Here is a 15,405-nt window from a genome sequence, read left to right on the forward strand (position 1 = left end):
ACCATAAAATTTCTAGATATAATCAACTCTTTCAACAAGTGGCAGGATACAAAATAAATTTACAAAATTCACTAGCCTTTTTATTTAACCATAACAAGCAATCAGGAAAAAAAAATCATAGAACCATTCCCATTCACAATAGTCTCAAAAAAACGTAGCTAGGAATAAACCTAGATGTCTACAATGAATATTTTAAATCTCTAAGGAGATTAAAGAAGACACTAGGAGATGGAAAAACCTTCTGTGCTCAAGGACTGGTAGAATTAATATTGTGAAAATGACCATCTTAGCAAAAGTAATTTAGCAATTTACAGATTCAATACAATCCCAATCAAATTCCCTCTGACAGTGTCCATAGAAATAAAAAAGAAAAAAATCCTAAAATTCATATGGAACCACAAAGCAAAAGATCCCTGATAGCTAAAGTGACTAATAAGTAGTACTCTGACCGCCACATGTGCACTACAGCACACGTGTCCACATACATACACACACAAATAAATGAATAAATAAATAAAGTGATGTTTTTATTGTAAAATATTTTTATCAGTTAGGTGTGGTTAGGAGCCTGAAGTTGCATGCACATTTGCCCCATTTCACTTAAATAAGTATTAAAATAATTAAATGAAATAGTTCTTGATTATAAATGTTATAAGTAAACTTGTTACTTATCAAGATAATTGCCTGTTTTTCTCCTTTAACATAGTAAGGTGACTTACACGTTGAATATCCTAATATTAAACCATTTTTTAAATACTAACCTTTGTTTTTGTTTTCTTTTCTTTGCAGTCTGAGGATGGACACAGAGCTTGGCACACACTAGGTAAGCACTCTTAACACTGAGCTATATCCCTAACTCTTCTGTAACTTTGAAACAGGGTCTCATTAAGTTGCCAAGATTGACTTTGAATTTGTGATCCTTCTGCCTGGACCTTCTGAGTCACTGGGATTACAGATGTGTGTTTCTCTGTGCACTGTTCCATTAAGATGTGATTGAATTTGACTGGGGAATATGTGTCTGGAGTTTGTAGGTATCTCCATCTAAATGACATGTGGTTTTCTTTCTTTATGCTATCTTTGCCAGCTTTTTAGAACATACCTCAACCAAGACACAGATATGTGTAAAATGTTTTAGGGACATGCACCTAGCAAAGGACTCATTGCAGAGTTCTTGGAGTGTGTCCTGGGCATCACCCAGTAGCCTACAGGGTCACTACCTCCCACAAAAGCACATCTTCTTTAAGTACTTTTACTTCTGCGGTTCTTTGGTCCCATCCAGCAGTCAGCCTCCTCTTCAACTGCATATGAATGGCACCTGAGACAACAGTCCCTTTACCGGCACATGGTTCCACCAGGACTCTTTCCTTTTTAATTCTCCAAATCTAGGGTTAGGATGCCTTCACTTTTCTTATGTGTGCATGTACGTGTGCGTGTGTGCGCGTGCGTGTGTGTGTGCGTGTGTGCGCGCGCGTGTGTGTGTGTGTGTGTGTGTGTGTGTGTGTGTGTGTGTGTAGGCCAGAGGGTTAGGATGCCTTCACTTTTCTTATGTGTGCAGGTGCGTGTGCGTGTGCGTGTGCGTGTGTGTAGGCCAGTCGACAGCCTGGAGTACCATCCTCAAAAACACCATCACCTCCTTTGACAAAGGTTCTCTCACTGGCCTGGGCTCATCATTTAGATTAGATGGATGGGGTGGCCAGAGACCCACAGGGATCCTCCAGTCTCTGCTTCTCCAGCACTGGGATTACAAGCATGTGATACCCACACTCAACATTTTTCACATGAGTTCTGGAGATGCAGCTGAGGTCCGCATGCCTACATGGCAAGCACTGTACTGACTCTGCCATCTCCCAGCACTGAGTTCTTTTACTGTTGATGTTATATATTCATGTCTTCTCTATTTATTTGTAATAAGTGCCAAATGTTTCCAATTAAGTAATATTTTCCATAGAACTAACTTTCCCTTTACTTATTTTAACTTTTTATTTTGAGACAGAGTCTCACTATGTAGCCCTGACTGGCCTTGCACTTACTATATACACCAGGTTGGCCTCAAACCCACAGAGGCCTGACTCAGCCTCCTGAGTGCTAAGATTATAGGCATGCATCATCACATACAGTTAACTTTTCTTCTTCTCTATCAAGTACTATGGGTTTACCTTTTTGAGTTTTGCTTTATTGGAGTGTGGCATTGGTTGGCTATTTTAACAGGCAGGCCCTTACCTGGAAAGTCACCAAAGCAGCCAGCATTAGGGACAACCACAGCATGAGGAAGACAGAGGAACATGACCCACACAGATGGCCTTACCTCAATGAGCTTCCTCTCATAGGAGCTGGCAAGCTCCTCAGCAACCTCTCCCGGCTTCTGTTCAGGGACTGTAACTTCTCCATCAACGTTCCAAAGACTAGGTACCACTGTAGAAAAAGAAAAACACTCCATTAAGTATTTTAACAGGCATCAAAAATTACTCTCTCCTCAGTTAATATACATTGTTTCTCCAGAGAGAAGGCTCTTTATAAGAAAAAAAAAATCACAATTAGTGATTACTCTAACACTGCAAAATCCTCACAGAAGTACAGTAAAGTAATAGACAATAAACTATTCTGGAAGTGTAAGGGCTGTCAGAGTGGAGTCTGGGGAGTGACCTCATTGCCTGGAAGTCCCAGAGGAAAGCAAAAATGCCTCAGCAGCACACACAATAGCATCTTTGCTATTAGCCAAATAATACTTCAGCAAAAAAATTATCCCAAGAGGCCGTACCTGCCTAAAGTCTGCTACAGAACAGTAATGGATCCCAGGTAGAATCAAAACATAGTATCTATAACAGCTCCTTAAGAAGACACCTGGCGGCTCCAAGAAAGTCTCTAAAACCAGTGTGTACTGTCAGCATAAGGCCACAGTACAGGCAGCCTGGCTTCTAGGTACACAGGGGTGAACATCTGTGGGTGCCCACTTTGCATGAAAGAGAAAGTAAAGGAAAACTAGGAATGAGCCAGGTGCCTCCAAAGACAAACAGAACAAGAGCAAGAAAAGACTCCCCCAGTGGGTAAAGGCCCAGTGACGTGCTGTATGAGAGTGGATTAGCCTTGACTCAAAACAGGAGTCAGCCCTGCACACTCAGTTTCTAGTGTGATTCAAGCCCTGGATTCCCATGTCAACCATAATGGGACTGTAACAAGGCAAAACTGGATCTAAGGAAAACCCAGATGTCAGCAAGTGGCCTCCAGGGTAGAAGTAAAAACAACGTTGGGGGCATCAGAGCTTCACATGACCTAAGGCTGGGTTTCAAGCAGCCCAGTGACCAAGCTTCCATCAGGGAAAGCTGAGCTGAGCAAGGTCTACTGAGGAAGCAAGGTCCCAAGTAGCAACCTGGACAGGCTGAGTGAAGCCATAAGTTGTCTGTCCCATTGCAGGGAGTGGCCTAGTAGCACCTAATACCCGAGTTATTTATAGAAAAAAATTCAAAAGACTTCCAGTCAAAGATGATTAATGGAACATGTTAATTTACATTACTCCCTCTCAAAATCCTATTAAAATATCATTTTTTTTGCCCTGAAGGAAAAGGAAAGATGTAGAACAAACAAAAGAACAGAAATTATAGATGCTGAGAATCAGGCAGGTGACCTGGTAATAATTTCATTCCTAGATGCAAGTAGACAACACCAAAATATAATCAGATTCGAATGGAATGACTCAAAAAACACCAACACACTGCCAGCACAACACACCCTGGAAATGAGAGACACACAGAGATCAAAAGTCAATCTAGGGAAAGAAGCCTGTATAAGAAACAGTTGTCAGAATACTACAGGCTTACTCTGTGAAGAAGGTAACAGTAGGTCTGGACTGAGTTGAAACGTCAGGATGTATTGCTGAAAACATAGAAGTAAAGTCCATCTACACTGAGCTAGTAAGGTTCCCCCAGTCTGCTCTCCTCTCAACCCCACTTTGCTCCCAGAACAGTAGAGAGCCATCATGTACCTCCAAGGGAAGGAACAGGAAAGGGAATCCAAAGAGCCTGGGTAAAAGGACCAGAAGAGACTCTGGGGCTGTCACCAGGAGCAGCACAAACAGACTACCCCACCAAGAAGTTGCAAGTAAATATCCACAGTGCTTCTAACCAGCTTTCTAGTAACCCAGTCAACACCCAAGTATACAGCCAGACATCACCTTACATTTGAGCACAGCACCTAGGACGTGGGATAAACCAAGAGAGATGGTGACTTGTATGAAAGAAAGACCGTTTTCAAGAAAACTTCGAAGGCAAACTACCAGTAACATCTCCAGAGACAGAGAAAGAAAGATTACACTTAAAGAAAGAGAATAATGAAAAGCATACAAAAAGCAGAATAGTTCTTTTCAAAGGATAACGCTGACACAAAATGGAATACTGAACATAAGGGAAAAAGAAGGAAATTTTATAGAAAATAGAGGCGAAAGATGACAAATTGAAAATGGAAACAGATAAGGGTGCATCCAAAGGAGAGACTGACATAGAAAACAGGATTCAAAGATATAATTCAGCAATTTCCCAGACCAAAGGGACACTGCTGTCAAAGGGTTTGAAGAGTAGCTAGCACAATGGAGAAAAAGAAAATCAGGTGAAAATACCTCGGAACCTGGGCAGGACAGGAAAGAGGCTCCAGGCTCCTGGAGTGGAAGGAGGATTTTCACAAAGGGCAGGAAACTGGAAATTGCACAGTTTCTTTAAAGCAGCAAGCAGCAAACAATGAAGGACTACCTTCAACATCCTGAGGGAAAATTAATTCTGACTTAGAATTATACCAAGTCAAACCATGTGAGAAATAGGATTGAAGACTTTTTTCTTGGAGACAGGGTTTCCCTATAGCCCCAGCTGGCCTAGAACTCATGGAGGTGGAGGCAGGAAGACGAGGAGTTCAAGGTCAGTCTGGGATATATGAGACCCTGTCTCAAAACAACAACAAAGAAGGCTGGCAAGGTGGCTCACTTGCTGCCAAGCCTGATGACCTGAGTTCGACCCCAGGGAACCGCATAATGGAAGTAGAGAAATGACTCGCACAACACACATACAAATTAATTAAGAATAAATTAGAACAAAGCGTTGGATAAAGACAGTGATACTTGGGGCTGGAGAGATGGCTCAGCAGTTAAGAGCACTGACTGCTCTTGCAGAAGACCGGGGTTAAATTCCCAGCACCCACATGGCAGCTACAAACCATCCTTAACTCCAGTTCCAGGGGAATCCAAAGCCCTCTTCTGACCTCCATGGCATTGCACAACCTGGGTGCACTCACTTACATGCAGGCAATACACTCATACACATCAAATAAAAATAATAAATAAAATGTTTTTTAAAAAAGACAGTGATACCTGGGACACTGGGAGCCCTCTTGGAGTTCTTAGTCTCATTAATAAAGAATCTTAAAACAGACTCAGAAAAAAGCTGAGGACAATTTTATTAGACTTTAATGAAAAATCCCAGGGCAGACAAGCAGTAAATCTCAGCAGCTATTCAGAGGAAGAGAAGGGGAAAAGGAAGAGGAAGAGCGGGGAGTGGAGAGGGCGGCCATGAGAGGGGAGGGAAGCTTTAGAGAAAGTAAAGAAGCAAGTGTCAGGGAAAGCATGCTTAGAACAGAGACAGGAGTCAGAGTTTTCTGAGTAATTCAGCAGAGCAGGCAGACTCACAAAGCAGTAGAGCTGTGGAAGAGACTGTGCTGGGGAAGGGAATTCTGGGAAGGAAAAGCATACAATCTCATTAAAGAACGAATTATTCCACTTGTCTCTTCAACACGGCTTAAGGTGAAGTAGCCTTCCTAGAGGAGGTCCTTTGCTAGGTCATAGACGCACCTAGCTGGATGCATGCCTCCACCCAGAGGCAGGTTCCATTCTTTCCTGGAATACTGATGTGTGCCAGCAGCAAGCTAGCCAGGGTAGAGATCCCTGCCATGCACCCCCAAGTTGGAAGCAGAGGGTGGGCAGAGTCCAGTGCTAGTACGTATCCAATGTGTGCAACTAACAGCAGCCCCAGGCCTGGAGCCCAAAATGACCTCCTGATCTTTGCCTGACCTTCATGGAGGCCCTGTCCATTGGGAAGACATGTCCTTCTGACCTGAGACCTGTCCCTCCATCTTGGTCACCAAGCCTTCTTCCCCAAGGCTCTAGACCATCTGAGTCTATTCCAGAAGTCAGCAATATTCTGTGCTGGACAAGGCAGATGTGGGAATATGCTCCTAAATTTTTATTGCATTTTTATTTATTTACTCATTTATTATTGTGTGTGCAAGTGAGGGAGGGGGTGGCCAGAGGACAACTTGCAGAAGTTGGTTTTCTCCCTCTACCATGTGAGCTCTGAGTATGAAGCTTGCTTGTTGGCCTTGGCATCAAGGGTCTTTACCCACTGAGCTAGCTCTCTGGTCAAAAACATGCTTTTTGATCTTTAAGGCGATGGGCAGACTCTGTACAGTCATGAGCTTACAGAAATTCTCTTAGATCCTATCCAGGTAACCTTCTCCTTCAAGTTTCCAACATCCTGCTAGACTGGTTTAGCTACTACAGTTAAACAACTGTTGGACTCTTCAATTCTATGTATGAAATAACAGTAAAAAGCCAGTCCCAGCTACACTGCAGGATGCCCCCCTCTACTCTGTCTTCTAGTATTCCCGTTCTCATGTAATCCCTGTCCATTGGAGATGAGCTATACTCAGTGACTCACCCCTACAGAAGAACATTGATGGTGGAAGTGACAAGTTCTGAGATTGCTAGAAGTGCATATTTGTGTATGCAGTGGTCTCCGACTGCTATCACGTGAACTATCTCATGGACAGAACCACAGGGCAGCAAAATGAGGTATCCAGCCCTCAGCCTGTGAGGACCTGGGGTCTGCCACCAGCCAAATGAGCAGCAGCAGACTCCCCCGAACCCTACCCCACAGTCAAGTCTAGGGATGACAGCTACAGCCTCAGTTGACTCCCTAAGCCTCACAAGAGACTACACCAGGTACAGGTCTGAGCTACACAGACTGTAGGATAGGCAATGTTCGTTGTTTTAAACTGCTACACTTTGGGGCAGTTTGTTACCCAGAAGTAGCTAGCTAATGTTGGCATCTTAAACTACTCAATAGAGTACTGCAGACCTTGGAATTTTATGGCTTATAAGAGGACCCTACACAGCAAGCAACCTTTACGAAACAGAAAACTAAGTGGTGTACTGCCTGGTGTGTCTCCTCAGCTTAAGGACTTGTGTTTATTCAATGAGGAAAGCCACTGATTAGGCTACGCACCTCTCACCTCTCTACTGCAAAAGGGAGGATACGGCAAGGCAGAATTTGTTCATCCCACTAAGAAGTTACAAGCACAATATCTGATTTGCTTATTTTCACATCAAGATGGCTTTCATTATCCTTGGAGGAGGACATGTGAGTGTTCAAAGAAGGAGGCACAAAAGAAATCTGAGTAATGTCAAGTCATTTGAGAGCCGAACACAGCAGCTCACGCCACCACTCTCCATTCTTGGTGCCCAATAAATAGGCCAATGTGGAGAGGACGGAGAGCGATCAAATTCTGAATATCAACGCTAAACAGAAATATAAACACTGTGATCAAAGTAGAACTTTGTAAGCTGTATCTCTCCCAAGTGTGATCTATTGGTCTTGAAGTCGAAGGAATGGCATTTTAAATCACAGGAGAAAACCCTCTTCTGTTTATGCTAACAGGAGCTGGCTCTGAATTCACGAACACAAGTTCTTAAACCATTTCCATTCTCTCTCTCTCTCTCTCTCTCTCTCTCTCTCTCTCCCTCCCTCCCTCCCTCCTTCCCTCCCTTCTCGCCCCTCTCTCTCCTCTCTCTCCTCTCTCCTGAGGCAGAGGAGTCTCTCACCATGTAGCCTTGGCTGGCCTCAAACTTCCTTCAATTCTCCTACTTCTGCCTCCTGAATGCTGGGATTACAGGTGTGCACAACCACACCCAACTCAGCAATACTCTCTTAAACCTAAAATGTAATTGATAATAATTGCAATCCTTATTTTCGGAGTATCCAGAGCTTTGCATTTTGCCCTGGGGAAGGCCTAAGCAAAAAGCATATCTGCTGGTGCCCAACAAGTCAGACAGAAATGCTCATCTATGAGTTGGGTTTTCTACTTTTGATAAGAAATGTAAGCTGTATTTTAAAAGACCAATATAAAGACAGGTCAAAAGTAAGAAATAAACTAGGTATGGTGACGCATGGCTATAATCCCCATACTTGGGAGGCAAAGAAAGGAGGATGGTGATTCAAAGCCTGGACTACATTGCCAAGAGCTGAGAAGAGGGTATGGGGGAGAATAATGCATAAGGGCCATCTGCATTTAATGTACTCATCAAATGTGAAACTTATAGCCACGTTCATCAGGTTCACAGAAAATTGAAATAATGGTCTTATTTCAATCTACACAGAACTTTGGGGTTCACAAAGGCATTTCAAATGAATGAGCTCACTGGCACCTGACAGAACTCACTGGCCATTTTCATGATGACAAACAGAAATGCATGTACATCATTTATCTAGCATCACATCCACCAGTTAACACCCACAGCCCCAGGAAAAGCCCCACCCTGTTTCCTTGCCTGTCCTCTCCCTAGTCAGCAGTTTGTACCTGTATTTCTATGATGGCATTAATTACATCAGAGCAAATGGAAAAAAGAACAAGCTGGTAAAAAAACAATGCATCTCCCCTTTACATCCAGATAGTCAGACACTGAGACTGTTTGGCAGGAGCTCAGAGACATTACAACGAAACTATTTTTCATGTTCCAGAAAAGCTGAGGGTCACTCAGCACCACCAGCAGGTCATCCAAACTCAGAGAACACGGCAGTTTGCCGCCTCACTGCAGCCCACTGAATCTGCTTCGGGGGGCATCTGTGATAAGCAGAACCTTGCTGGTCTTGCTAACAGTGCCAGGGAACACATGGGGTTTCTGCCTAAATTATTTTAAGCAAAACTTCCAATACCACAGAAAGCATCCCAGCAAACAGTCTGATATGGTTCCAGTTTTGCTTTCAATTTGAACAAGCATAGCATGACCCCACATGCACACAGTGTGAGGTGCTGCTGGGGAGAGTGGCTGAGAGGTATTTTAAATTCTGGGATGATTTCCTAAGACATTCTAGTCAACAAAAGGAGGTACATCTGGGGCCTGTCAGAGAAGACCTGGCTCTGTGCAGTTGGCGGTTTGGGACACCTCCAGTTTCCAGAGCAGAAAGGCTCCTCCCTGGTAAAGTGACAATGACCCCATGACAGCAGATCCCCAAGGTTGCTGCAGCAAAGAAAATAGTTCTTACAGCAATGTCCTCTGTAGCCAGCAGCAGGCATGGGGACTGGGGTAGGGGAGCTCTGAGATGAGACAGATGCGAGGTTCAAGCTTATCTGCTCACCAGTAAGTCAGACCCCCCACCAAGAAATGGTAGTCTGGTAAGAAATGGCTGCCTCATGGCATGAGGAAGATCCAACACCCTGCCAGTTTCCTGTCCTAGCCTTTCAGAGCCAAGTACACCATTGGTAATTTACAAAAGCCCATCTATACAACATAGCCCATCTATGCAACTTATACAATCCACCTGCACTGCACAGGCCTCTGACATGACCCCACCTGTGGCCTCAAATGTCATAGCAGGACATCTCCATCTTAGAAACAAGAAAATGGAGGGATAGAGTTTTAGCAAACACTCCCAAGTGACAGTCAACAATATAAACCCCAGTGTGCCCCATTTCAAAACCTCAGCTCTTTCCAACTCCCATACTGCTTCCTTCCTACCATGGAGCCAATACTGCCTGTGGTACCTATACTGCTGCTGTGGCACACTATTGAGAACTGGTATCTAAAATGAGAACATGCTTATCATATACATCCTCTCACAAAGGAATGAACACTAACAGTTTGGTTGCCAAATGATGGTATAAAAATACTGTATATCCAAACCTCCAAAAGGCTGAAACCAAATTCTTTTAAAACATGATATAAGCCCACCCACCTCATAGAGCTGACTCTGGTCAAAAAGGTAGGCTCAGTGCTGCTTAGCTTTGGTCAGAGAAGCTTCTTTCTGTAGTAGGCAGCAGTAATTATGGAGGCTCCATCCTAACTGGTCAAAGTGCTGAAAATAAGTGACTTTTGAGTGTTCAGCCATAAATGGGACATCTGTATCACCCCCTCCAAGGCTCAGAGACTATTGGGAAGAGTATAAGAGCCAGAGGAATGGTAGGGAAGGTTGTGGAACACTGTCTTCAGAGCACAATATAGTGATTACACTTGTGAATACCCAGCAGCCATGACTACAAAAACACAAGATTGGACCATCAACATCCATCACGGAGGAGAGAGGGGCTCATGGGCCCCATCCCCTCATGATCTAGAGGTAATCCATGGCTGCTTGGGGAAGAGACTTTTTTTTCAGTGGTGTAGACACTGCTAGGGTAACCTATAAATAAATGATCACCCATGCTCCAGTAAGCAACCCTAATGAAGCTTGGTGAGTCTCTCTCTCTCTCTCTCTCTCTCTCTCTCTCTCTCTCTCTCTGTGTGTGTGTGTGTGTGTGTGTGTGTGATATTCTATCCCTAGGCACACACACACACACACACACACATGCAAAGAAAAACTAAGAGAAAGGGATGAAAGTTGAAGGGCAAGCTGAGAAGAGGAGATCAGAGAGAATGGAAGGGGGACAGGACAGGGTGCCAGGAGAGGTGTGGATATGATCAAAGCATATTTTATGCATGTATGAAAATGTCATAATGAAGCTTGTTATTGTGCATAATTAGTATTTGTTAACAAAAAGAAAATTTTTAAAGCAGAGGACTCATGTGATACCCAAGTCAAGAAAAAGTTACCCCAAGAGTAGAACTATGTGTTCATCCAGGGCAGAGTGGCTGACAACATTCTTCCCTACAACAGATGAAGAACTAATTAGGTATGATCAAGTCTGAGGAGAGGAACTCGGCATCCCTGGGTTCAAATCTGGGCTGTGTTGAGATACCTGGTGCTGTGAGGTGCAATTAGAAACATTTGTTCTTCTTCCCTCAGTTTCTAGAGACACGGCTCCCAGAATGCTTAGGCTCCAGAGGGAAAGTACAAGCTCTTCATATGCTACAGTGATGACTAGGATCCAGATGTGCCTGGCCAGCCTCAGGATGGAGTCTGGTAACCAAGGGAACCAACCCTATGATTCCAGGACTGGAACTTCCATTGCTACCTCAGCCTTTAGGGAGGGAAACAAGGCTAACAGTTGGGTTGACCACCAATGACCAATCGTAAACTCACTCATACTTACCTAATGAAGGCTCCACAAACACTCAAAGGTCAGTATTTGGGGAGCCAGGGGATACACATATTGTGACTTATGAGCAGTTCAATGCCCTTCCCCACACCTCACCCTACACATGCATACCTTCCACCACTTATGTGTTCCTGGTTGGTACTTTGTAATTACTGCTTGATAATAAGTTACCACTATGCTTTGCTTATTTTCATGAGTAACTGTAGTGAACAGTCAAACTCTGGGGAAGAGGGGTCATGGGAATCGCTAATTTATAGCTGGTTGGTCAGAAGCAAGCATCACAACCTAAAACTTGCAACTGGCATTTGAAATGGGGACCACTTGTGGAATGGAACCCTAAGCCTCCAGGCTCTGTGCTAACTCTAGTTAGTGACAAAACTGAACTGTAGGACACCCAGCTGGTATCAGAGAAAATCACTCCTGTCTGGCATCAGAAGTAAATTGCAGTGAGTGGAGAAAGCACAGAAGCAGAGACTTTGTTTCCACCCAGATCACACAGCCCAGTATGTGTGAATTCATGGACACAAGACTTCATTTCTGAGCCTGTTTCCTCATCTATAAAACTGATATATCTTTGGTGAAAATTAAACACAAGAATAAAAACTACTTCATGTTCTTGCTCCAGGTATTAAAGAGGGGTCATTTTTAAACAGACAGATGCAGCATGAAAGTCTTCCTTCTTTCCCAATCAGCATGCTTTTCCATCAGAGGGTTCCAACCTCCCATCAGTCTTTTCAGAGAAATCTGCTCACCGTTTTAGCCACCACATCTCTCTTCCAAGAGATCAGCTAAATATATAACACACTCACAGGACAGCTGGGAATGATTGCTACATGAAGTCAGGGCTGTCAGCATACCCTTCACCAAACATATTTTCACCTGCTCATATGATGCTGCCTAGGGAAGCTTGAGCAGAGATTTCAGTGTTGTGTTTTCCTCCTGAGTAAAAAGTTGTCTGAACAATAACCACTTCTTTGCTGGAACAAAGCATGCAGATGTGTGTCCCAGCCAGAGTAGTTCCTCGACCTGACTTCAAGCCTTGTCAAGTGTTTCCTGAACAGAATCTAGGTTCCAACTGCAGTCACATAGGTCCCTAAGTGTCAGCTGCTGGCAAAGGGGTGAGGTGGACTGGATGGATCCACATACTGTTTTTAAAACAGCTGAAACTCTATGGGGGCATTAATGTAGTAATAGAAATGCATGCGTGCATAGTTCTTTTATAGCAGGGGCAGGACAACAGCCGGGTATGTATATAGCAGTCCAAACACACACAAAGGGCATATCTGGGTTGGTGAGCCTACTGCCCTGGAATGTGACAAGCAGTAGATGGTTTTTCATTCTAAACCTCAGAATGGTTTGTATTTCATTCAAGAAGCATGTGTGGCTTCTGTGAAAGCAGAGCAATACCTATCAGAAGTAGAATTGTGCCCTGGCTTTGTGGAAAGCAAGGTCTTCTGTGAGAAATTACTGTAAACCCCACCCATAAGAAAAGAGCCTTGGCATTTCAAAAGCTCATGAGAGGATTTCCCAGAACTTCCTCAATCCTAGCACTCTGTGTCCTACCATAAGCATTTAAGTGTCCTGCAGATCAAAAATGTCAACAGAGCACAGAAGGCACAGAAGCTAGAGCTGAACAGGCCTGGCCCTGAATCCTAGCTTGGCCACTTTTTGTAGAGTGGCTGCCCTAGGCACAGTCCCCTGATGGGCACAAGGGGAAAAGTGCACCAACCTGGTAAGGTAACATTAGATGAATCTAAACAGGGGGCCTAGTGCAGAACGCATGCCTGTCAGATGACAATAATGAACAGACCATCAGGCTGTGACCCTGATGTTTACCCAGGCAAAGACTCCTTGTTTCTCTGAATCCGCAGAGCAGAATCAGATGATGAGGCTATGCAGGTCCTCAGTACTCCCTGACTCTGTTCCCTACCTTCATCTAACTGAAGCCTGCATGTGGAAAACTGGCTACAGAGTGCACAGCAAAGACAGTATCTGCCACTCTTATTGGGGACACTGCCCAACTAGTAGGATGCATGTCATGGCATAGTCAGGGGTGAATGAGAATTTTCAGCGTCTATTTCCTTAAAAAGTTTTTCTCAGCCTATATGGTGGCTCATGCCTGTGATCTCAACATAGGAAGCTGACAAAGGGAAGAAGATCTTGAGTTTTGGGACAGCCTGGGGTTACACAGCAAGTTGAAGGCCACCCTGGGGTTACACAGCAAGTTGAAGGCCAGCCTGAGGTTACACAGCAAGTTGAAGGCCAGCCTGGGGTTACACAGCAAGTTGAAGGCCAGCCTGGGGTTACACAGCAAGCTGAAGGCCAGCCTGGGATTACACAGCAAGTTGAAGGCCAGCCTGGGGTTACACAGCAAGTTAAAGGCCAGCCTGGGGTGCACACAGAGGCTCGATCTCTAAGAAATGAAAATTAAAACTAAAAAGATTTTCCCCCTCAATTTATATAAATAGCATTTACTGCAGAAAGAAAAATCCTTTTTACATGTTTAGGGCCCAGCTAGACATAGGGTAGACACCTGCAAATCAGAGAACAGTTATAGGGTATAAACCCCCACCTAGCCCTGTAAATCATATGAATTGCCATATCTCTAGACAGCTACATTCTGTCAAAGTGACCTTTCTCATTCTATGCATACAACAACTCAAGAAGCAGAATGACTATGACAAGAAAGGACACAGTATGACAGTAGTTAGCATTCAATGGGTGCCCCCTAAGTGCTCGGCACCACTGTAGGCTCTCAATGCACCCCTACTCCCTGTCTCTGCAGGAAAAAGCTGACAAGAGAGATCGTCTTCTCTCCAACCCACAGGCTTCTCTCTCCAGGACCAACCCAGCTCCTCAGTGCAGTCCCCAGAGGCCCTTAGGGCTGCCTTCTGCCCCCATCTTCTTTTGCATCTCACGGTGGCATGGCCAACAGCTGCCCTAGACCAGTATCTTTCCCAGGCCCAGCTCCCAGGCCAGTCCAATCCCCAAATTCCCGAGGCCAAAATCTATCCTGGAGGGATCCAGACCTTAGGAGAAAGCCTGAGAACATATGATCCTCCTCTGACTTGGGCCTCTGTGGGAACTCCAGAAGACAAAAGCAATCTGGCCACTCCAATATAAAATCAAAAGAGAGAATTGGAAGCTTAGAGGAACCAGCCTTTCATGACCAAAAAGTAAACCACAAAGACACATAAAGTTCACAAAAAGAAGACAACGTAAACTTGAAGGCTTGAGTCTCACACCAGAATCAGAAACTACAAAAGAAATTCACATGTCAAAATCACAGAGAAAAAAATATTACCATAAAAAACCAAAATAACATATCGTCACCAAATACCAATAGTCCTCTAGAGGAGTACAATGAGAACCCCCTAGAGATAATGCAGGACATGGAACTCAAAAGAACAATTATAAACATGATAAAGGAATTCAGTGAATTTAAAGAACACACAAACAAAGAAATCAAAGAACTGAAGGAAGATAGGGATAAACTTCTGAATGAATTCAGAAAAGAGTTAGAAATATTGAATACTCAGGCTGAAATGAAGAAGGAAGTGAAACACTCAGTAAGCCAATTAGAAATGACAGGAGAAAGCCTCACCAGTAGGATGAACAAAATGGAAAACAGTATAAAACTGGAAGATAAACTGGATGAACTAGACCACTCAAGCAAAGATTATGGAAAATTTAAGAAATGACAAGAATGGAATATGCAGGAATAGTGTGACACCATAAAAAGACCAAACTTATGAATCATAGGCATACAAGAAAGAGAAGAATCCCAAGATAATGGCATGGACCAGATCTTCAACAGAATTGTAGAAGAAAATTTCCCAAAATTAAAGAAAGACATGCCAATACAAATACAAGAAGCATATAGAACACCAAACAGACAGGACCAGAAAAGAAACTCTCCATGGCACAGTATAGTAAAAACACTAAACATACAAAACAAAGAGACAAAAGACAGCTGACTTTTCAGAGCAAACTATGAAAGCCAGAAGAGCCTGGACCAAAGTATTCCCAGTTTTAAATGACCACATAACCCAACCCAGACTACTATACCCAGCCAAAATGTCTATTATAGTCGAAGGGGAAAGAAAAATCTTCCATGAC

The 15,405-nt window shown here is 43.7% G+C and overlaps 1 protein-coding gene across 3 annotated transcripts in view; it reads right to left on the minus strand.

Annotated features, from left to right (window-relative positions):
• Snx29 (sorting nexin 29) overlaps positions 1 to 15,405 on the minus strand; it is a 524,875-nt gene that overhangs the window by 212,377 nt on the left and 297,093 nt on the right. For all 3 annotated transcript variants that reach the window (XM_008829910.3, XM_029562003.1, XM_029562004.1), the window contains one exon: positions 2,306 to 2,412. In XM_008829910.3, the coding sequence (XP_008828132.1) occupies positions 2,306 to 2,412 (107 nt within the window). The remainder of the gene's footprint in view (positions 1 to 2,305; positions 2,413 to 15,405) is intronic.

The sequence above is a fragment of the Nannospalax galili genome, unplaced genomic scaffold (genome assembly GCF_000622305.1).
Source record: "Nannospalax galili isolate Female #2095 unplaced genomic scaffold, S.galili_v1.0 scaffold32, whole genome shotgun sequence".
NCBI classification, from domain to species: Eukaryota; Metazoa; Chordata; class Mammalia; order Rodentia; family Spalacidae; genus Nannospalax; species Nannospalax galili.